The sequence below is a fragment of the Passer montanus genome, unplaced genomic scaffold, assembly GCF_014805655.1.
Source record: "Passer montanus isolate IOZ18808 unplaced genomic scaffold, ASM1480565v1 scaffold2, whole genome shotgun sequence".
In the NCBI taxonomy this organism is placed as follows: Eukaryota; Metazoa; Chordata; class Aves; order Passeriformes; family Passeridae; genus Passer; species Passer montanus.
In genome coordinates, this window is record NW_024366591.1 from 3,944,428 (window position 1) to 3,967,662 (window position 23,235).

Here is a 23,235-nt window from a genome sequence, read left to right on the forward strand (position 1 = left end):
GGGCTTATAGACGTGGCGAATGACTGGAAACTTGTCTGCTTTCAAGAAGCAGATTGAAAATGCAGGTATTTACCTGAATTAAAATTGATTTACCCATAGGTTTCTAATTGTGAAATAATGTATACTTTTTTCTTTGGTAAAAAGAAAATAGCACCAGGAGTTTCTATTTAAAGGTGCTCCAGGCTAAGCCCCCTTTATTCATCTCTGCTTCTCAAGGGTCTCTTCCACCCAGTCACCCACAAAAACCAAATCTGAGCTGCAGCTCATCTTCCCCATGAGGCTGGCTGAGCTGTCAGTGATGTGTGCTCAGCTGGCTGACAGGAGCCTTGCTCTGTGCAACTGAGGCAGTTTGTTTCAGTAATTTCTAAAATGAGAGGGTCTTCTGTTCAGTCCCTTCACCCTACCCACAGGAGATAAAAACAAACTCATCCAGAACAGGAAACATTAATTTTCCAGCTCTTATTCAGAGAGTATATTCTCACTCTTTATTGACAGCCAAGTTAGTTGAAATGATAAACACAAGCCACTTTAGACACAAAATCGGAACACACTCTTCCCATTATGTTATCTGTATGACCCTTCCGACATGATTTTTTTCTAAAAAAAAAGCTCTAACCAGAATTGATTTACTGTAAAAAAAAGAAAAAAGGTCCCAACCCTCAAAGTCAACCAAGTGTACAAAACCCCCACAGAAGTTAAGAAAGAGCTTTTGTGTACACAAAATACACCAAGCAAATAGAGTGGAACCATACAGAGGTAAGCCAGGCACATTCTCAGAAATCCAGGAATTCCTCTGAGGAAGGCAAGGGGAGCACTCAGCTACACCAGACTCTGCATGAGCCCGAGGTAGGTAACTGGGGGAGCCCCGAGGCAGCAGCAGCTCATCTGGCAGGGAACAGACCAGGCACCAACACCATCTGGGAGATGCCTGGCTCCCATTCCAAGCCTTACTGTGAGAGCATGGGGTGTTCCTGATGGCACAGATCCTTCTATTTCCAATGGCAGTATGTAAATCCCAGAAGCTTTGAAGTCTTCTTTTTTAGAAATAGTTCTGTATTGGCTTTTCCACAAGCAACACTCTGGCTGGAAGCCTGACATTCGTTGTTGCCCTGGAATTTCCCTTCCCCGTGTGAAGTAACCAACCCACCACACCCAAGTTTTTCTTGCAGACAAGATGAAATAGTCTGCATACTGCATCTCTCGAAAGGCCAAACATTGTACTCAGTCCTAGTTTGATTAAAAGCATTATTTTTCAGCATTACAAGTGCTGCAAGTCAACATAAAAAGATACCTTATAAAGCAGTATTTTCACATCATTTTACAACAAAAATATTAAATTTCAATTAAATTTCGTTCCAATTAATGCATTACTTTTTATTTAAATATTTGTGAAAATTGAATACGGACCAGATGCTGTGGCTTTCTGCTTAAAATGTGAGTCAGAAAATGAAGGGGATCAAAACTAGAAGCCTAAAAAAGTATAGACTTAGATACTTCCCAGGAATGGTTTCTCATGTTTGCAAACAAAGAAACAAAAATTTTATACACCATAATTTAATACTTAGGGGTTCATATCTCTGAACACTTAAGTTATAGACTCAGAAAATAAATTCAGCAATTTTCATCTTGGAAATCTATGAGCTTAATTTCAAGATAAATACTGGCTTGTTTTGATCTATATTCTACAGTTCAAAAGTCTTCTCCAAAGGAATAAGGAAGAACTGTCACCACTTCCAGGTCAGATACCTGCCAGATGGAGACTGGCTCAGTATAACTGAACTTTTAGACAGGAGTTTGTTATTTTTAAGGGCCTGTGAAATCTAAGAGGCACTTGAATATACAGTCATTACAGTATAAAATGTTCCCAGAGTTCTCCCAAGCTGCTTTCTATGCTTGCTGAGACCACAAAAACCGGTCACACCTTTCCAACATGGACTGAATCAGCGCTCTGCAAATAAAGCAAAGGGGACAAAAAAAAGTCAAACACTAAAAAAGCTAACAACAGAAAGAACAACAGAGCTTTGGTTTGCTTTTTAAAGAGAAGTTTGTAAAAAACATGATTGCATTTCAGAAATAACATCTTGACATCACCATTCCCACCTCTGAAAGGAAAAGGAGAGATCAGAGTCTGTATAGGTCTTACCAGGACAGATCTCTTTCAGAGAATCTCCTTCACACACACCTTTAATGTATGGTTTCCTGTTTCCTCATTTTCAATTTTAAAATGCCTATATTGCAAAATACACAGTTCTTAAATAATAATAAGAAAACTTTCAGATGAGTCTAAAACCAAAGGTAAAAATGTGAAGCATTGTATCTTCTTGTAAACCAAAAAGCAAGTTTAAAGTATGGAAGAGATCCAAAAAGAATAGTGTGGATCTTCTGCTGACATCTCTTACCTCTGCCTTTTCTCAGCGATCCTCAGTATCTCACAGACACCAGTAAACCTCTCAGACAATTCTAGTGTCAAGCCACACTCCTGCAAGAGAGGCAAGGCACGATTTGGGCCAATGGCCTTGGCCAGCAACAGAGCAATGTTTTCCACAGTGATGCAGTCTGGGCAGCTGGGGCCTCCATTGCTGACAGCATTCCCATTCTGTGGGCTGTGCTGGTGGGAAGCTGTGCGGTGATTCTGTGCAAGATGCAGAACAAACTTCCATTCTTCTATAGTCTCTGGAATGGAACCTAGATGTAAAATGAGTTTGTTAACGTTATTTGGAAAATGAGGCTTATTCTAAGACTACTATTTAAACTATATCTGTACTTAAAAGAGAAGCTAGCTATTCTGTTTTACTCTCAAGATTTTAGGAATCTAAGCATTATCCAAGCATTATCAACAAGAAAATTAGGCGCAGAAATGTACTGCCCAGATGGACTCAGTGTAAAGATTTAGTGGTGAACACACACAGCTTCACAGTAGTTCAGTATTCAAGGCTTTGGATTAAGTCAAGAGACAAAGTTGTGTTCACCTTAGGGCCAGAGTGAATTTTCTTATAAGTTCTGGCTTATGGTACCATTCTTTGCTCACTCTAACCTTTGGTTGTCTGCACATGTAGTGAGGGGGTTTTATGCTGTGCAGGAAGGCTTCCTACTCTTCTGTCTACAAACCAAGGTTAACTTTTACTCCCAGCTTTTACTGATAAACAAATCAAGATTCTTTAACTTTTAAGCATTTTCTAGCACAACTGATTTCACAAAGCACAGCATGAAGACACAAGAGTATAACACCCATTTATGTGTTTCAAATATGCTGTACTACACACGGTTAGGGCAACAAAAACACTTCAAAACATCAAAGTTCAATTCAGTTTTGGGCAAACTGCTATATAAGGGCAGTTCTACATTACAGAAGTATGTTTATACAGCTTAAGAATCACTAACCATCTTCTCCATTCAACAGGCTCAAATCATCCAAATGAACAATATTAGTAAAGGCTTCTATTCTTCTATCCAGCTCCAGACAGAGAAAAAGATATCCAGGCCAAAATCTTGAATAAGAGAGTAAAGATTTCTATGAATCAAATACTCAGTTCAAACCAAAGTCAAGAACAATCACATGCTCATTAAAGTATCAGTAAAGACAAAAGCAACTAAATTTAATGAATGCCAGAAACAGAGTAGGGACATGAGGTATACCTCCCGTTTGGTACATTAAATTGGACATTGAATATTCACCCTCAAAAAAAGGAAAGGTTTTTCTTTTTAAAAGAAAACTGTCCAAACAAAAAGCAGATAGGTCACTTACATTTGTATCTTCTCAGAAGAATACTTGCTAACCAGGTATCTAGAATTGCCAAGCTTTCTCCTTACCCATGTGATTTACAGATGTCAGCCATCTTCTCTTTCATAACAAAATCAGCTGGGAGTTTAATCAAGAGCAGAATGAGCTGGCTGTAGCCCCAGGTAAACAAATGTGATCGTGGCCTAGAAGATGAGAAACTCAGTTTTAAAGCATTATTGATTTTCTTCAGAACATTATGGCAGATTTATGAAAAGAGAGGAGGAGAAATGAATGAAACACCACGTGCAGTCTCAGTAGAGCAGTCACTCTAGAAGGCATTGCAAATAAAAGTTATTCAATCCTTTGGTTGTTTCTGCTGAACTTTGCAAAATGCTCCAAGGAGTCAGTGATCCAAACTTTCACACAAAATCTAACCCAAAACCAGACCTGTTAAGTCTTTCTGCTGCATTCAGGACCCTGAATGAAAACCACTTTACCTGGGATTTCCTTCCTCATCCACAGTGTTTGCCCTTTGTGGAGCATCATGAGAAACTGCCAAGCACAACCACTCCAACCGCACAGATTCCGGCTGCAGAAGAGACCTAAGGAGAAATGGCCTGGAAAACAAAGCAGACACTAAAAAAAAAAATCCTACCAGTTTTAAATATAGCATAAATGGAGAAGCAGAGCTTGTGTGTGGACAAATTAACAAAACAAAACAAACAAACAAAAAAAAAAAAACAACAAAAAAAAACAAAAAAAAAAACACAAAAAAAGGAGGGGGGTAAAATTAAATGTGGAAAAGCCCAAAATTATTTAGGTTTCTATGTGTCTATAAACTGAGGCAACCACAGAAAATCAAGTGTGCAGGTTGCGATCCCACAGATTTGGTTGGGGTTTTCTTTTTGATTTTGGTCTTTTTTTTTTTTTTTTTTTGCTTGGAGTTTTTTTAAATGCCCTCTAGCCCTGGTACACTGAACTGCAGACATAGGAACAAAAAAAATCAATTCTATTAAAAGTATTATTTAGGAAATCCCTTTTAAAACTAGATACAAACCTAACAAAAACTCCAGTCTAGGACCAGCTACAACTGGCAGAAGAATTACTTGAAACCTAATGCTTAAGAAAACCAAGCAGACAGATACAGAAACACAAAAATATGTCCCCAAAAGCCAAAACAAAAAGAATCTCCACACAGCTACACAATTAAGAGAGCAGACAGATTAAAACATTCCCCTCACCTTTTATCCTCTGGCTTTGATTTCACCAGACTATCTAAATATGCTAAAAAGTGAGCTGGATCATTCCTGCAAAGCTGTTTAATATCATAAGGCAAAATAGAGGGGTGGAACTTGATCAACGGCCGAAGAGCTGTTTCCCCAAATTTTTCATAAAGCCTAGAGAAACAGAGAATAAAAACTATTTTAAGTACCAAACAGCAAAATATTATTTTCAAGATGTTCTGCAAGTTCAAGATAGTACTGAAAGGTGATAGAGTCCAGGAATCTTTATGACATGGCAAGTGAAGCAATTCCTGCCAGGAAGTTCAGAAGATTGGGAGTACAAACCTTTGAGCATGTGCCAGCAACAGTGGGCTGTCATCCCATGGCCCCAGGTCATGCAGCAGCTTCAGTATTTTCAACATATCTTCACTTTCCATTGCTAAAGCCACTGGACTGTGACAAGTTATTTCTGAAATAAATCAGTGCACAGGTTAGGAGATTTGGGCAAGTTTTTTCCTTAAGGTGTCCTGCCCCTCCTTTCGTCCTTCTGCTGAACAACAGCTATCACTGCTTTCATAGGAAGTTCAACACCCACCTCAATCCTGATGAAATGCAGGTATTAATCTCCAGGAACAAGTGCAGTGCAACTAAGGACAAACTGGGAATGCATACACTACTTCCCTTCTAGGGCTCTCAGAATCCAAACAGTTAAGAGATTCCCAGAAACACAAACACCAACCCTCAAAGCAAGATTCTGTTGTTTAACTGCTCTCTGCTGGAGCAGCATCAATGCTAAGGCTTTAATTCACTCTTAAAAGAAATACATAAGGCAGAAGCTGAGTGCAGAGAACAGAAAGTTGTTTTTCAATATCACTGAAGCTTTGGTTCAATAAAACTGAAGAGGCATCAAAAAGATCAGAAATTATTTCTGTGGAACAGGCAAGTATGAAGTGATCACAAGCCACTCATCTACACAGAACCATCTACTCCATTCAGTTTTGTTCCATATTAACCACATTCCTTTACAGGCCAAATGTTCCAGTGCAAATGCTGAAGCCCTTCCTCTCCCTTCTGCCTTGTTTCTACAGACTTGTGATTCTAATTATGATACTTTTGCTCTTAGAAGCTCTTATGTTTGCAAATAGGCTGGGATCACTACAGTGTTCCATTAACAAGGTCTATGCAACTAATAGGTTCAAAGTTGCAACTGGGAGGAGAACAATCTCTCTCCAAGGAGCCAACAATTCTTTTTTTTTAAAGAAATCACATGTTATTTTGAGTTGAAAGGGACCCACAATGATCATGAAGTCCAGCTCTTAAGTGAATGGCCCATACAGCGCTTGAACCCACAATGCTGGGATTATTAGCACTATGTGCTAACCAGCTGAGCCAAGTTCTTCCTAAGGGAAGTAAGTATTTGGGGAAAAAACAATCAACCAAACAACCCAAAACCAACACAAAAACTCCCACACACCAAGCACTGCCACACTACACTGGCAGAAGGAAAATCTGAAAATCCACAGACACAATTATGAGAGTTTTCAAGGTTTTTCTTTTTATCCTCCCCAACAGTCTTATTTTCAGTTTAAGAAGTAATACAACGTTCATAATTTACCTTTCAATCCTGCAATGTATGTTTCCCATACATTAGGGCTGGTGGCACACGTGGTTATAATACACTGCTTTACTCTCTTTAAATCCAAAAGGAAGAAGTAGCTTCGCATAAACCTACAAGCCAAGGTGCCTGAAGCTGCTGGTGGCAGACTCCCCTCAGAGCTCTCCTCAGCCTCAGCACTCCCACCAGAAAAGACATGCAGCTCAAAGCACAGAGTTGTCAGCTCCACAAGATCCTTCAGAACATCAGGTTCGATGGTACATGGAGGAGACACCTGAAAGCCACAGCCCAGAGGCCCAGTCACATCAGTACCATTTTCACACATGGATTTGCCTGTACAGGTTTCATCAGTATTTTCCTTTTCAATGCAGTCTTCCAAAATACCACTCTGTTCCTTGTCTACTGGGTCTCTGTCAGCTGGAGGCACTTGCAGGTTTTCCTCCAGGACTGCCCTCTGTTCTTCAGCACACAGAGTCTTGCTTTTCTTAGCAGACAAAGCAGAATGCTCCTGGCTGAATTTTTCTTCTAGATAGACAAGCCATTCCTGTAAGACCCTTCTCATACACTGAGGTTCTAACAAAACCAAGGGATCCTGGAGCTTGGCTCTGCAGCATAAAAAAGAAGTTTGCTAAGTTTAACAATTATAAGATGCCACAAATGAAGTTTCTAATATGCTTTGTGTAACTGTACTCCTACACTTGACTTGGAGTCAGTAGTTGGGTTTTTTGTGATTTTGAATGCATCAAACAGAATTTAGGCTACTTCACACTGTCTACATTTATCTCTGCACATCTTGAGCTCCCTAGGATTTCTTTCAGAATAAATTTTTATTTGTGATTTTAATTTTTTTAAACTATGCCTGTACTTAAGACAAAGGAATAACACTAGAGGAGCTTTTAGTGAGCTTTGCTTGGTTTTAAAATGAGGTATCAAATCATTCACCAAATGAGATCCTTTCAGGTTATGTTAATAGACATTTAGAGCATCACTCTTACATGCATGTAAAATGAATGAAAAGAAAATTTTAAAAACCCAGTAATTTTTTTTTCTGTCAATTTTTTTTTTTTTGTCACATCTATACAGTAAAAAGTTTCTCTGCTTACATAGTTTCTGCTGTTGCAGCCTTGAGATCTCTCAGACGGTCCTCCTCAGGAAGGTGGCAGTTCTGGGGTTCTGACCTAGAAAAGCACATTCATTTCAGTCTTATCTGAAGTATTAATTTCAATAATTTAAGTGAGGATTTCCTGAAAAATTTCCCCAACATTAATTCCTTTATTAAATACAAAACTATCACTTGTAAGAAGAAACAGCTCAACAGAAATTATGGATGAACTGGGCATGAAGAGCAATAGATAATACTCTTTTTGTGGCTTTCTATTATTGCTTCTACTCCAGTTACAGTAGATTCCTGCAGGTACTGAAAAAAACCAGTACCATGCCACTGTATGAAAGTCAGTCCAAAGTGGTACATAAGCACTGGAATATGAAATTAGCTGTGTGTTCATTGCCTCATCAGCTCTAAGAAAGGACTTGGGAGAACCACTGAAACCCACCATAGCAATGAATGCAGCTGGAAAAACATAATGCCAAGTTTCTCATTCTGCTTGAAAGAGTTTCTTCCTTAGGTTGCTATCCTCAGGACATCCAGCAAATATAACTGTTCAGAAAATGTGATTTTTCACTCACTCTTTTTCTTCCTGGGGAGATGCTACTGGATTAAGAGTTAGCTCTGGCAGCTGCTCATCATCCTTTGCTTCATGCTTCCCTCTAGACTCAGGACTTATATGAAGTGTGCCAATCTTTTCCGTGGTTTTGCGTACAAAGCTGGAAACACTAAGAATCACAAGTTCAAACATTTAAAATCAGAAGTTCAGAAGAAAACAAACCAAGCACTCTCTTGATTAAAACCATCATTTCAGAGACTTTGTAATCTGAAGAACTCTTGAGAAAAGGATGAGAGCAGTGATGACCAACAGGAACAAAACTTACTAAAAAGCTGCTCAAAATTCATACTCCAGCCATGATCATGTCTTCATCACAGAATAGAAACCTGAAGTATTTAACACTCCTGCTGGAGAAGCAGGATCACATACCAACATTAGGCATAGATTTTTGACATGCATTTGTGATTTGCATGCAAATAAATGCAGATTGGCTACACTGCATTTTAAAGCTTTTAAACATAAAGCATTTTTAGGAAATTATGTCACTCTTGGTGGTAAGAAACCACTTGACAATGCTTCAAATTAATTCTTCAAATTACAAAGCTCGCCAACAATGCCCTCTTCACTCAGCAGTCCCTATTCCTTCAGGTATTTTATTGAAGAGAAAGCTCAATAAACACACCAGAACTCAATTATTTCTACCACTGCCATGAAGAGAACTATGTCAATAAGATTTGGACAGAAAAATAAGCCTCCTGCTTTCTGCTCTAGAACTAAATAAACCCCCAAAACTCCAACCCAGCATTTTTCACTATAACAAGGTATAGCAAAGGTTGAAGCTTGCTGCAGAAGGCAGAAAGTATTCAAATCTAGCAAAACAATTGGATTTGAATGTATAGAAAGATTAAAGCTAAATTTTAAAAAATTAACTGTAAATAGGATAGTATTTTATTTAATGATTAATTGCATGCAGTGAATACTTGAAAACGCAGCTTTCATTATTAGCAGAAACACTTATTACTAGTAAGGTCCTCAAAGCTGCTTACAGTTTAGAAAGAACTCAAAACACTGCATGTACATCTGATGTCTATTCTGAGATCCTCACACCGCTGATAGCAGCCACAGTTCTTTGTTGCAGGACAAGAATTACATACTGAAGTGATCAAGGGAAGGCTGTGCAATTTTTCAGACCATTGCCAGGCCAGAGACATTTTAGCTAAGTAATTAATATACAGCACTTTCATAAAATTAAGTTATATATTTAACACCATCACCATTGTATTTGTACACCCACCCCCTTATCCTCCTTTTTTTTTAAGAGTTTTAAAATACCAATTTATACATATGTTATTTGTACATAAAATGGATATTGATCTAATTGCAGCAGGTAAAAGCTACCATTATTTCATAAGTGTTTGGGAAACCAATTAGATTCATTGAAAAGTTCATGTGGGGCTAGGACAGACCACTTTACAAGTGTGTTTTAGCAATATCTATCTGCTTTGAATGTTTTAATGTTTGTCCCTGTGCAACATAAGAAGCCTTCCCCCTAAGATACAGGAAGGCAAAATCCCAAAACAATATTCAGTAAGTTTTCCTTTAATACAAACCACAACCAGAGTTTACAGGGTAACAGTAAACATTCCTAGACATTTAATAATTATTCAGTGTTTAAATCTGAGGCTGAAGTCTTGGCTCCACTGAAGCTAAAGCAGCTCTTTGTATGTATCTTCAGGAGAGCCAAGATGAAGACTTAAACTGCCTGGCAAACCTGACTGCATCTCTGGTGCTCCAGTTCAGGTGTTACATGTCTGCAGAACAGAGTATGAACTAAACCACACAATGCTACAAATCCAGGGGACAGAAGAGGGCAAGATGTAATGGATGAGTGAACCTGCTGCATGTTTTACCTTTCTTTGACAGCTTGGAGAGAGACGAGAGGAGATGGGGAACGGAATGACAAAGGGATACTGAATGGGAGAAATGTCTCATTCCGGTCAGCCTCAACCACCACAGATGCATGAGATACGTTCTCTGACAAATGGAATTGAAATAAAAAGTCATGAAACAGTGACCCGGCAAAAAAATGGAACAGTGAAATGAACTGCAAGTCACTAATTCATTAATGAATAACTTGCTCACCATACTTTCCTTTTTAATACTCAAGAATTCATGGAGCCTGGTTTCAAGGGCTGATTTACTACTGACTTTGAACCTAGTTAAGTCTGCTTTATTAATAGTGTTTTAGCTTTACAGCAAGAAAAATAATCATCAGCAACAGTATGAAAACTATCTTCTAAAATTAGACTTACAGATCATTGAGAGGACAAAACCTTGATTTAATCCACTGAGTTATTTATACATCCAGGAAAATTAAGTATTGTGGCATATATCAATCCACAGCCAATTGTAAAGTCAGCCATGACCATGATTTCCAAAATCTAAATCACATGTGAACACAAAGACACATAAGCCATGATTAAGGTCACCCCCTTAATCTGAAAGGAATTAAAAATATAAGTGAGCCCACAGCTCTCTGGCTTTTGGTAAAAATCAGAGGAAATAGAGACTCACTGACTACTTCCTTTTCTCCCCCATATCCCTAACAGTATTTACAATGTGTTTTGCTTAATAATTTCCTGTTACAAGCACACACTGTATCTTTAAGTGATGTCAACAAGAAAAAAGGGAACATTTTAAGCCAGGATTATACTACTGACTGTTACAAAGTGCAGTAACCACAGCGCTGAGAGGAAAAGATGCTGCCCTGTTACAGAAAATCTACCATCAGAATCCCTCAACAGTGCCTAAAGGTCACAACTGACTTTACAATTGGCTGTAAATAAGGCTGCTTTTGTTCATTATGCAGACTAGAAACCTAAAACTCTTTATATCTTATGTCATTGTGAGCAGGGGAACACTAAGTCCATTTCTTCCAAATACCAAATCAAATACTTGGGCTTCAAGAAGCATCTAAAACTTCTCTACTTCACAATAATCAGCAAATCATCCTTTGTGGAACACACAGAACCTTTCTATCTTGTGACATTCAAAAATTAAGTCACTTGAATTTTGACTTTTAATGTTGGGAACTATGAACTTCAGAGTTTCCTCACTTGTTTTATGTGATGTAGGTAGAGAGGCACATGTACACCTAAGTGTATCTTACCCAGCAGGACAACACTTCTGACAAGTAGGGGACTAATTGCCAATTTCTGCACTCTCCCTCCCCAGTATGGTTTTCTCCAAAGCATCCCAAATTCTCTCCATCCTCAACTGGCATCTACTCCTTGCAAAGGCTAAAAAATAGCCTTTTTATAGGAAAGCCTCTCTATCATAGTTAGAACTAAGGCAGCTCCTCATCATCCCAGGTTTGTGCATCCCTTCCCAATCCCAACCAGAGCAGAGAACAAGACCCATTACAGTCTCCAGCTTAAGTCCAGTGACAGGCATTTGTCAGAAAATAAAAAAGCTTCCTGCATGGGCTAAATGTTAATTATTAAATATTCTAGCACCCCTACACTAATGTTTACATGTGTAAGAGATGATCCCCTGTGCAAAGGAAACCCTGTGAGAAAGTTAAGGACATTTATCAGAATCCTTCTCTTTTCCCTGAAGAAAGGTAAGCCAGAATCCAGACTAAGAAATAATTTTCTGGAACAAATATTACAAACGGATACTGGCAACAAACAAATCTTGTTTGAAGCTCAATTGATACTGGCATAGACAGCTGAATCTTAGCACTAATGTCAGCACATATAGAGAGGGGGAAGTTGGAGTGAAGCCCATGCTTGGTAAAGCCCTCCAGACCTTTTGTTTTGTTTCACTGGGTTTTGTTTGCTCTTAAGCCCAGATTGTGTGGAGCCAGCTTTTCAACCCAATGTTTCAGGAAGGATTTTGACTGGAAGGTGGGGTGACTCTTTCAATTGATCAAATTACATGTATTAATAATGAATAACTTGAAAGTGGAAAGTAAGAGCACAGAGCCAATGCACTCGAATTGTTGTAGAATGAACAAACACATTCAACAAACATTTTCATTAAGAATCATTACCAAGTTCTAGTTGTTCATCTTCATGGTGTGCAGGAAATTCTTTAAGTCTCTCATCTTCTGAGAATGTTTGACTGTGGAGGGAACATGAGTCTTCATCGGACTGACTGCCCCTTCGACTGATAACACGGTAGATTCCAGAGTCTAAGACACTGAAGCTTTCCTGTAGACCAAGGAGGGGAGTTAGACATCATGTGAGCTGCACGTCCTTGTTCAACATTCTGCACTGAACTCAACCAACTGTACCCACACAAATAGCATTTGTAATTCAGACCATTTCATAATTCACTGCCTGGAAAACTCCTATTTAACAGAGTACTTCTACCATATCCAGAACGGAAAAGGACACAGATGCCAGAAAGTGTGCAGTTCAGTGATTTTAAAAAGATGTGTATGCTGCAATTGCAGGAAAGGAGGCTATGGAACAACTGGTGTACCCAGTGCAAGGCAAAACCCACCTGAGCTTTACAAACCCTTTGTAGCTGCATACCCAAGAATCTGTCTTGCTGCTGGTCAGCCATACCAGCTAGCACAATTACAGACCCCACAAAACTATTTAGTTTCAGGACCAACATACATTTTTTTTGCCCAGGATCAGTCTACATGGTTTACTTTCACTGTGGCTAATGAAGAAAAACTTGTCTAACTCATCAATATGGTATTTACATTACCTGGCTTTTTAAACTTTCCTTTTAAACACTGTTAAAGTGAAAGCAGGAGCTGATAGTGTATGAACTATGAAATATTTTCCCTTTCTTGAAAAGCAGCTGTATATTTATTAGAAATATGCTTTGATTTTTTTTTAGAGCTTTCTCCTTAAGGTTCTTAAAGTGCAACAATTTTCTAAATAGGGCTAAGATATGTCTGAGCACTCAGACATTCATTTTAATCATATAAAACTAGAGTTATAACCAAGACTGTCTTTACCAAAGCATATTAAAACATTAAACAGAGCTATGCAAAACGCCATCTTCATATCAATCTTTGTCCACATCTCAGCCATTAGCCATAAAATAATATGGGAAAGAGGCAGAGGTCTGAGCTTACAGAATGCAAGTAGTGGTGATTCACACCTCTTCACCCCACCTAGTTTTAGAATGCAGCATTATGGGCTGTAGTAGACAGGGTACATGAAATGAAAGCCTCATCTTCCAAGTGAGCAATGAGGTGACTTCAAGCCATAAAGATAAAACTGGTAGATAACATTTTTGGCACTACCAATACACATACATACATGAGATGAAATACTGCTCCTTCTACTGCTGCATGCAGAATCTAGAGGTTCCAACTTTGCAATCAGCTCTTCCAGTTGCACAATGAGGTCTTGCTGGGTTGAAGGATCCAGCTGAGACTTCAAGTGCTCCAGCTTGTCTACAGGCAAATTTTTTCTTGCCTAAAAGCACCCAGTGAAACAGAAGCATTATTATTTCTAATTCGTATGTGAAAACAAAAGAAACCATACATGCAGGATGATTTTCATTCTTAAAATACAATATTTTGATGACTTTAAAAACTCCAACAAAATGAATCTCAATAACCATGAAACTTAATGCAAGGGGAGACAGGAAAGACAGTGAAGTTGTACTGCATGCTTACAAAGAGGTATTTACTTACTCTGCAAGAAACAACTGAATTTTGGAAGAGACAGGAGACCCTGGCAGCGAGGGTCCAGAATCCTCTTCTCATCAGACGCTCTACACAGCGGTCGACCAGCAGAAGGGAGAGGTGCACAACTTTGCCATTTGTATGCAGACAGAACAACTCGCTCTTGTGAACTGCAATATCCTGAATATCTGCAAAACCACACACAGAGCAGTACCTGAAGGACTGAAGTCACTAATCAACATGCCTTTCTGTCCTGAAAAGGTGAAAGCATATTCCCACCTGACTGCAAACGAGTGAAAAGCACAAGAGGCATGGGGAAAAGAAATACTGAGGAGTGCTGACCTAGCACCTAATCACCATAAAACAGTGTCAAAACTTTCCAGAGTTGCATTTCTAGAAAACATTCAAAAAATACACTAAATTACAAAAAAAATTTCCTTTTGCTCCGAGATGAACAAATAACATCTGATAAAGATGAGAAGTACATAATGGTTAGCTTTGAAACAGAAGGAAAATATTCACTAAAAAAAAAACAACCTTGGCGTTCCAGGAGTTTTCAAATACCACACATATGCTGTATGCAAACACTCCACAACAAAGGTACTGCAAACAACACCAAAATGTAGGACTCTGCTTATAACCAAACACACCACTGTTTATGAGGCTTCACTCATTTATTCCCTGTATGCAATTTAGACAGGTTTTAGGGAAAAAACACCCCAGGTTTTAAACTTTCAGCAGCCAGATTATCCTTCATAGGACACTGACAATGAGCCCAAGTAAAGAGAAAAGGATGCTGCAGGTTAATCACCTGTATTTTAACTACTGTATTTTTTTGAGTCACTCTACACCATGTTTTGTGTCTCCAGAAGCATGTTTTCAGGTCTGTGGGAGGAGGGGCTGGCTGGAAGAGGCACAGAGATGGTTAATATTCAGATAACAAGTTTTTTATAAATATTCTGCAATCCAGCTGCAGATATTTGAATAGCTTCCATGTTAGGCAAGGACTTCAGGAATGACCAGTGTAACAGACAATGTTACAAAGCAACATTTAAGAATCTTGAGTTTACCTTTAACTTCACTCCAGAGTAACACTTGAAGGCTTTGGGGAAGAAAAATATAAATGCCTCTTTCTGTCCAGGTCACCACACAGTGCTCACTGCAATTAAAGCACATGTTAATGAAGCAACTGCCAACTGTGGTAAAAGAGATAAAATTTTAAAAAATTGTAAAATATGCAGGGATCACACTGGCTTAAGCATAGCAAGCGAGATGTGAGACAGGTTTAGCATGATACTTGGGAAATTCTTATGCAAAAACCTGAAGTTGGTAATACAAATTGGGAGAACATTTAATTTTTTAAGCCTGCTTTATCAACAGGAAGCTATGCTGTCAATACTCACGTCAAATACAGCAGCTTGGGGAAAGATAAAGATTGTGGTGAGCAGCTGGAACCAGTGTAATGAGGATCCTGCCTGCAAAATAAAATTATTATCAAGTACAAGCCACATAACTACAATAACATTACTTTCTAAAATTCTTAATCCTGTAAATACATGGCTGTCTTAAATAAATATAGTCTCATGACAGCAGCATTTATTGTGCTCACAGACATAGCTGCAGAATCAAGGTTTTGGCATTTTTGATAATTACTGGCTACACCTCTTAGAGGAGACTGTGTTAAGATGACAACTAGTACTAACATTTGACTGAAGCAGGAGTTGATTTAGTCTTTTCAGTCTTAAGGACATCCCAAACCAGCTTAACACTGGTAACACTCATGTTTCTACCTGAGAGTAACAACAGGAAGAGGTGGTGACGAGAGCAGCTGCTTGAACTGATGTGTGCTTTGCACTTCCCCGTCAAAGTTCACCTCCCACATCCTCGAGCCAGGCCGAGCACAGTATATTAATGGCTGCTGATTCCCACTGTTTTTTCCAACAGGGAAGAAACATGATCCAAATTCTCCATCTCTCTCTTTATTACCGATCTTCCAGAACTTCTCTCTGGAGAGAAAAACAAATATACTTGTTAAGTAAGCCAGCATTAATAAAAGCCCTAATTATTTTTATACTTTTCTTGACTAATAAAAAATACTTAATCCTAGCTGCTGAATTGGTTTTGGTGCTTCAAAAATCTGTAATGAATATTACAAAGCCTGCCCAAAGTTTATACAAGACAGGGTGCAGAAATATTCATTAGTTGAAATGAATGCTCAGATCAAAGAGGTTTTTCCCCAGCAGAACCAGTTGTTCAACCTAGTGATGGGAAGGTGGGAACATTCCCAGAAATCATTTCGAATCACATGAAAAATAAGACAGTGATTATGAATAGTCAGCATGAATTTATGGAAGGGAAATCAAGTTAAGAGCCCTCTAGAACAGAATGACTGGCTGAGTAGTTGAGGGGAGAGCAGCAGATGATTATCTTGATTACAGTAAAACCTTTGACACTACCCCTCCCAACATCTTCAGAAACAGACTGAGGGAGCATGGGCTAGTAAAGAGACATTGATGTCATTTCAGAAACTGTGTGTGACTCTGAAGTCCAGTATTTCAGAAATAAAATAGAACTTGCCTCTCTGTATCACATAAATAAGTGCGGGTAAGTGAAGATATGAGCAGTCTTCCATCCAAATAATCAAGCTGAACCACCCGAGAATCTACAGTGGTTATAATCTGGACAGGAAACATCACAAAAGTAGCTGCAGCCTATAGTTAAAAAAGAAAAAAAAAAAAGAAAAACACACTGGTGGTCTTCAGTTCAAAGTAAAGACTGTTTCATTATGTTAAAATAACAAAATTGAGAAAATATTCATGTGTGCTATGAATTCACAACATAAGACAGAGCAGTGCCTTTCCTCTCTGTCTTTACAAAGCAAGGCTACAATGCTCAGAAGCACAGGAGTCTAAATCCTCTTTTCCCCAAAACCACTACTGAAGACTAAAGAAAAAAAAAGTCATACCCCTGTAGCATCCTGATACTTCTTTATAAAGGGGTTTTTTTCTGCAACATTAAGAGAGGCTTTCATTCCTGCTATTCTAAGGTTTGTGCTTTTTTCCAATTCTCCCCACGGGTACATTGAGCTAGCAGTTTTATGGAAACAGACCAGAGGGATTAATTGATACAAAAAACAGCTTCTGCTGGAATTAGATTGGTCACAAACTCACCTTCTCCATTACCCTGCCACAAATTATCCACATACTGTGTATCCTACCAGTGTCTCAGTTTGCATGGGTGGATGAGTAGTCTTAGATAGACTTATGGATAAGGAAACTACTGTGAAGTGCATTCAAATTTGCTGTCAGATAGTCACCATTTTTACCAGTTTAGAGTAGTTGTCCCTTCTTAGGAATATGACAAAGTGCATTATCTGAGAAATCCAAAAGTCCTGTCCCTTTAACAGGCATGAACAGACAGAGATTCCATGGGCTTTGCCCTCTTCTCCTCCCTCTCTTCCCACAGCTGACTTCCCCCCCCCCATTTATTTAAATGTAATAATGGTCTTGCTACTTATAAGTCAATTTTCTGTCAAAATCTCCCATGAGGGCTAGAAAGCACCTGGACGATCACAACTATTTCCACATTCTGCTCCTTTTTACTGATTAAAAAGAAAGGACCCCAGTAGAAGTAAAAGCTGAAGAACACTCAAGGGCTAGACATCAGGCTGCTATCACTAATGGGTGTGTCCTTTGCACAAAATATAAAGCATGTAGGCTCGATGACCATCCACCGTTTATTTTATCCAATCCAGACGTTTAAGAATGACAGCATCCAGAGAAAGCCAAGCAAATCAGAGTCTGGGACTGCTGTTTCTCTGACCAACAGCTGAATTGAGGCTAAAACAAACAGCTGAACCTGTAGCTGGAGTCTAAGGAATACAATAAGCTCAGAAACACCAAGACCCTTAACTTTGATACTTGTAAATTCCAAGAAGTAGGAGACTGACCAGTTTTTAATTCTGAACATTTGAGAGCATTTTCAAGTTGCATTACTAAAATAGATATAATAAGGATGGGGTGTGTTCATGGGTCAGGATTTCTATGGTTGTCTCAAGAGACTGGTTCTTCACCCAATAGTTAAAGCTACCAAAACTTCGTTAGCCAGCAAGTCCTGCTCTGTTCCAAAATAAACAAAGAGATTCCACCCCCTGTGAATTAAGCTCAATCAAAGTATGCAACACTGTACCTTCCCTTGTTTAGATGTGTTAATCTTGATGGCTGATACTTTTCCCACATGATCTCCTACAAAAACTCGAAGGGCAGCTGTATCCCAGCACAGAGCTGTGACTTTCCTGCCCTTATGCTCAGAGGAAACATAAATCCGTTCTGGCTTCCCACGACGTTCCTGATTCAGCTCCCAGACTACTACAAGGCCTTGGCTACAACGAGTTAACAAGAGAATACAGGTTGAAAATAAGTCTGCTAAAGTTTTATCAGTTAATAAAGATGCATTTTCCCAAAGCAAGAGGAGACCCAAGCAAAGCAGCACACCTCAGAGCAGGTTCTGTTTGAGGCTGCATGCTTTCAACAAGTGTCACACTTAATTCTGGAGAAGAATAAGTGTCCTTCTTTGCACTGCAATGTATAAGCAGCTTTGTAAGGCTACTCTTACAGTTATTACACTTGCCAGTGAGGATGTGGAAAAACATTTAAACGGATTTTAATAAATATAAGTGGAATTAACTATCAATCTCACTCTACCATGTTAATGAAAATGCTTCTTTTCATGCTAAAAGGTCTCAAGGTCATTTATCACCATAATTTAACATTCATGAGCTCTGCCATAGATATTCTATTACAGAAACAACATTTAACCTAAAATGACTATTCCAGAAAAAAAAGTTAAGCAAACTGTGCACAGAATTATCCTGTAGTGCCCTCTTCCAGTTAACCTGGTAAGTTAACTCTGAGTTCTCAGCAGCTGTCCACATCTGAAACTTGAAGAGTCTTAAAAATATTAATCCAGTGCTCAGGTTTGTGAGTAGATCACTCACCTGGTGGCAACAGCAACATAGTCTTCATCATGCAAACAACAGGCCACCCGGGAAATGGCACCTTCCTGAAAGCAAGCACAGGAGTAAGAGCAGGTGAAACTTGTTCCTGTACTGCCACTACCACTGTGCAGCCTCCATCTTCAACAGATAAACCAGATTCATGTCAACAGATGCCACCACCCTGCTGTGATGGGGGTGGTTTTTACTGTCTGCTTGGGTTTTGTTTGCAAACACTGAGTTTACTCCAAGATGCAGCTGACAACAGCACAACAACATCAAGAGCAAGGACTGCAGTGCATTCTCTCATTTAGGAATGACAGAAATTACTCTTCTGTCCTCACACTTTTGGAAGTTGTTTTGACAGAATTAAGTGAGGTGCTCCCAGCCTTAAAAAACTGGCTGCATTCATGCTACACTGGAAGCAGCAGTGGCTCCTAGGAAATAGCACCTGGCTGCACAAGTAACAGTCCTTGTTTCACAATCTCTTCCAGCAACAGTAAGTCAGCCTATCTTTCCTTCACTTATCCAGTTATGTCACAGTTTGAGCACTCTAACACTGGGAGTTATCCACTTGTGAGTTGCTCTAGTTTCGTATTCAAAATTTTCTTCCAATCCTTAAATATTCAGGTGACTTCTTTGTTGCTGTTAAAAAGTAAGAATTTGAAAAACAAAGGTCTGACATTCTGAAGTAATATTTTTCACGAAATATTTTTCATGAAATCTAATATACCACATACTCTGGGGATAACCTCCAGAATCACAACCTACTTTAAACACAGCAGTGCAAAACTTCACCTTCTTTGGACAACCCAGTAAGCTGAAGGCACCTGTTGACTCTTAACATTAACTTGAAATACTGTTTCTTTCCTAGTCCCATTTTTGGAAATTTTCATTTAAAATGTTTATCCTTACCTTGTGAGTGAGAAAGAGCCTTTGCTTCCAACCATCCTTCTGGATAAGGTTCAGTCCTCCTCCTGAGCTGCCTAGAGCCAGCCATCTCTTTGACACATCTATACACGTGCACTGAAGGAATAAAAATCGTAATGCATAATCTGGTAAGTTCTGATCACAGCATCTTTTTCCTGCATTATTATGGTGGGTTTTTTAAAGGTTTCATTCTTTGCCAGCTGTGTGTACCACTCCTGAACCCCTGGCAGTAAGGATTATTAAACAGCACTTTGCAATTGGAGCAAACAGTGAAGCTGTGTCAGGCTGTGTCACATACCCACGGCTGCACGAAGGAAACACACACAGAGTAACAGGGTCCATTATCTTCACTCTTTCTTCCCAAAGTACTCCCCCCACTAAGACAGCAGGCACAAACCCCAAAAAGAGTTACATTAATCCTGTGGCTTAATCAAATAATTAGCCAAATGGGGTCATTACTTGAATTTAAAAAAAAATTAAATTAAAAAAGCCATACATCACAAACTCACCTTGAGACGACTGGAATCCAACCTGAGTGCAGAAAGCAATGGATCCAAACATTCCAACTCTGCCAAGACATGGTTGTAAGAGTCTGGGATTACTGGCACAGAGGCCATGGATGCACACGACTAGTGCTGCTCACTCATGGGTGCGTTACAGCTTCAGCTTTTAGCTGCACCTGCCAAAAATAAAGTTATCAATTAGTTCACTTCTTAGTATTTGAGCTGCTGTTCTGTGCTTAAAGAAACACCAAGTGTTTTTGTACTCAAAAGCCATCAGGTTTCAGCTCACCAAAAAGAGGCCCAAGGGCTGGAAAACAAGACTCCTGCTCCATTTATGAGAAATTTTTGTTCATTTCTGAAAACTTAACCTATCACATAATCCACCTGGAAATATTTAAACTCTAGTTATATTTACATCTGCCTGTGAAACGAGTTGACATGTACCTACAGAAAACACCTTGTTTTCTGGAAAAATTCACTTTTCCCTAGAGCATACACCCTTGATTTGAAACTAACTTTCTCAAGGAAAGCATTTAGCATTGGCATTTTATAGCTACATAATATTCTCCCCCAAAAATAAATTTAAGGAGCATTACTCTCAAGTTACACTAAATTTAGAATTAGCTGCATTTGTGCATTTTGATACAATTATAAGCTATCCTCTCCACTTTAAGTCTTTTCCCGCATTCAAGAGATAACACAGAGCGAAAACCAAGAATTAAATAACCACGGAAATCACAACATCATATTTTTCCTAAGCAGCACATATTTTAAAATAACTTCTTATTGAGTTTAAAGCTTAAACCTGTACATTGCTTAACAAAACTCCAAACCTGTTACACCGTACAGGCAAGTCCCGGAATTGCTAAGTAACCTTTAGGATTATTAGCGGTCCCATAAATTAGGGAACTCCCTCCCAGAAAAGCTGTCATAGGGGAAATTTACATTTCCTCTAAAGGAAAGCGAGCGCTCACTCTCACCAGGCACTAGGAAAAGGGAAGAGACACATTTAGCCAACGAAACTAAAAGTTTTTCTTCTAAATTCTCAAAAAATCTTAAAAACCTTAGTGGCCACTTCTGTCCTGCCCGCTCTCTGCCACATCCCGCCCGTGTGGGGCTGAGCCGCGACACCGCGGGATTCGCCTCCCGTACCCGGAGCACGGCGAAGGATCGGAAGGGACAGAGGAACCCCGCGACCCCTTCGCAAACCGCGGGGAGAGGACGAGAGCCGAGCCCTGCCGGGGCACAGGAAGCGCCGCTCGCTCCTTCTCCCTGCCGCCGCCGCTCCCTTACCGCGCCCCGCGCGCTCCCGGTGCCGCTCCCGGTGCCGCTCCCTCACGGCGCCCCGCGCGCTCCCGGTGCCGCTCCCGGTGCCGCTCCCTCACGGCGCCCCGCGCGCTCCCGGTGCCGCTCACGCCGCCGCCTCCAAACAGCGCGCCCACGTGACCCGCGGGAGGGCGGGGCGGTGGCGCGCGCTCGCTCAGCGCTGCATCACGCGCCGCCCGCGCGGGAGGAGGAGGAGGAAGCGGCGTCACGCGCGCGCACCCGCCCGCCGGCCACGTGACGCCGTGACGCGCAAAATAAAGTTATCAATTAGTTCACTTGTTAGTATTTGAGCTGCTGTTCTGTGCTTAAAGAAACACCAAGTGTTTTTGTACTCAAAAGCCATCAGGTTTCAGCTCACCAAAAAGAGGCCCAAGGGCTGGAAAACAAGACTCCTGCTCCATTTATGAGAAATTTTTGTTCATTTCTGAAAATTTAACCTATCAGATAATCCACCTGGAAATATTTAAACTCTAGTTATATTTACATCTGCCTGTGAAACGAGTTAACATGTACCTAGAGAAAACACCTTGTTTTCTGGAAAAATTCACTTTTCCCTAGAGCATACACCCTTGATTTGAAACTAACTTTCTCAAGGAAAGCATTTAGCATTGGCATTTTATAGCTACATAATATTCTCCCCCAAAAATAAATTTAAGGAGCATTACTCTCAAGTTACACTAAATTTAGAATTAGCTGCATTTGTGCATTTTGATACAATTATAAGCTATCCTCTCCACTTTAAGTCTTTTCCCGCATTCAAGAGATAACACAGAGCGAAAACCAAGAATTAAATAACCACGGAAATCACAACATCATATTTTTCCTAAGCAGCACATATTTTAAAATAACTTCTTATTGAGTTTAAAGCTTAAACCTGTACATTGCTTAACAAAACTCCAAACCTGTTACACCGTACAGGCAAGTCCCGGAATTGCTAAGTAACCTTTAGGATTATTAGCGGTCCCATAAATTAGGGAACTCCCTCCCAGAAAAGCTGTCATAGGGGAAATTTACATTTCCTCTAAAGGAAAGCGAGCGCTCACTCTCACCAGGCACTAGGAAAAGGGAAGAGACACATTTAGCCAACGAAACTAAAAGTTTTTCTTCTAAATTCTCAAAAAATCTTAAAAACCTTAGTGGCCACTTCTGTCCTGCCCGCTCTCTGCCACATCCCGCCCGTGTGGGGCTGAGCCGCGACACCGCGGGATTCGCCTCCCGTACCCGGAGCACGGCGAAGGATCGGAAGGGACAGAGGAACCCCGCGACCCCTTCGCAAACCGCGGGGAGAGGACGAGAGCCGAGCCCCGCCGGGGCACAGGAAGCGCCGCTCGCTCCTTCTCCCTGCCGCCGCCCCTGCCACCGCTCCCTTACCGCGCCCCGCGCTCCCGGTGCCGCTCCCGGTGCCGCTCCCTCACGGCGCCCCGCGCGCTCCCGGTGCCGCTCACGCCGCCGCCTCCAAACAGCGCGCCCACGTGACCCGCGGGAGGGCGGGGCGGTGGCGCGCGCTCGCTCAGCGCTGCATCACGCGCCGCCCGCGCGGGAGGAGGAGGAGGAAGCGGCGTCACGCGCGCGCACCCGCCCGCCGGCCACGTGACGCCGTGACG

General features: G+C 40.4%; 1 protein-coding gene across 8 annotated transcripts; it reads right to left on the reverse strand.

Annotated features, from left to right (window-relative positions):
• Positions 1–1,538: 1,538 nt before the first annotated feature.
• HPS5 (HPS5 biogenesis of lysosomal organelles complex 2 subunit 2) lies at positions 1,539–23,199 on the reverse strand. Of its 8 annotated transcripts, none has more exons than XM_039707102.1 (23): positions 23,003–23,199; positions 20,312–20,481; positions 19,788–19,898; positions 18,876–18,940; positions 18,068–18,260; positions 16,457–16,590; positions 15,670–15,885; positions 15,283–15,354; positions 14,950–15,038; positions 13,889–14,067; positions 13,509–13,667; positions 12,278–12,437; positions 10,134–10,257; positions 8,246–8,392; positions 7,663–7,737; positions 6,560–7,164; positions 5,290–5,413; positions 4,963–5,118; positions 4,219–4,338; positions 3,811–3,924; positions 3,382–3,488; positions 2,400–2,685; positions 1,539–1,948 (listed from the first exon to the last, which is right to left on the reverse strand). In XM_039707102.1, the coding sequence occupies exons 2-23, from the start codon at positions 20,417–20,419 to the stop codon at positions 1,888–1,890; spliced, it is 3,405 nt and encodes a 1,134-aa protein (XP_039563036.1). In that variant the 5' UTR covers positions 20,420–20,481; positions 23,003–23,199; the 3' UTR covers positions 1,539–1,887. The 8 variants fall into 8 exon arrangements, 7 of the variants coding, with proteins under 7 accessions (XP_039563036.1, XP_039563037.1, XP_039563034.1 ...); XM_039707103.1 differs by lacking the exon at positions 23,003–23,199 and adding an exon at positions 21,645–21,833; XM_039707100.1 differs by lacking the exon at positions 23,003–23,199 and adding an exon at positions 21,599–21,833.
• Positions 23,200–23,235: the final 36 nt, after the last annotated feature.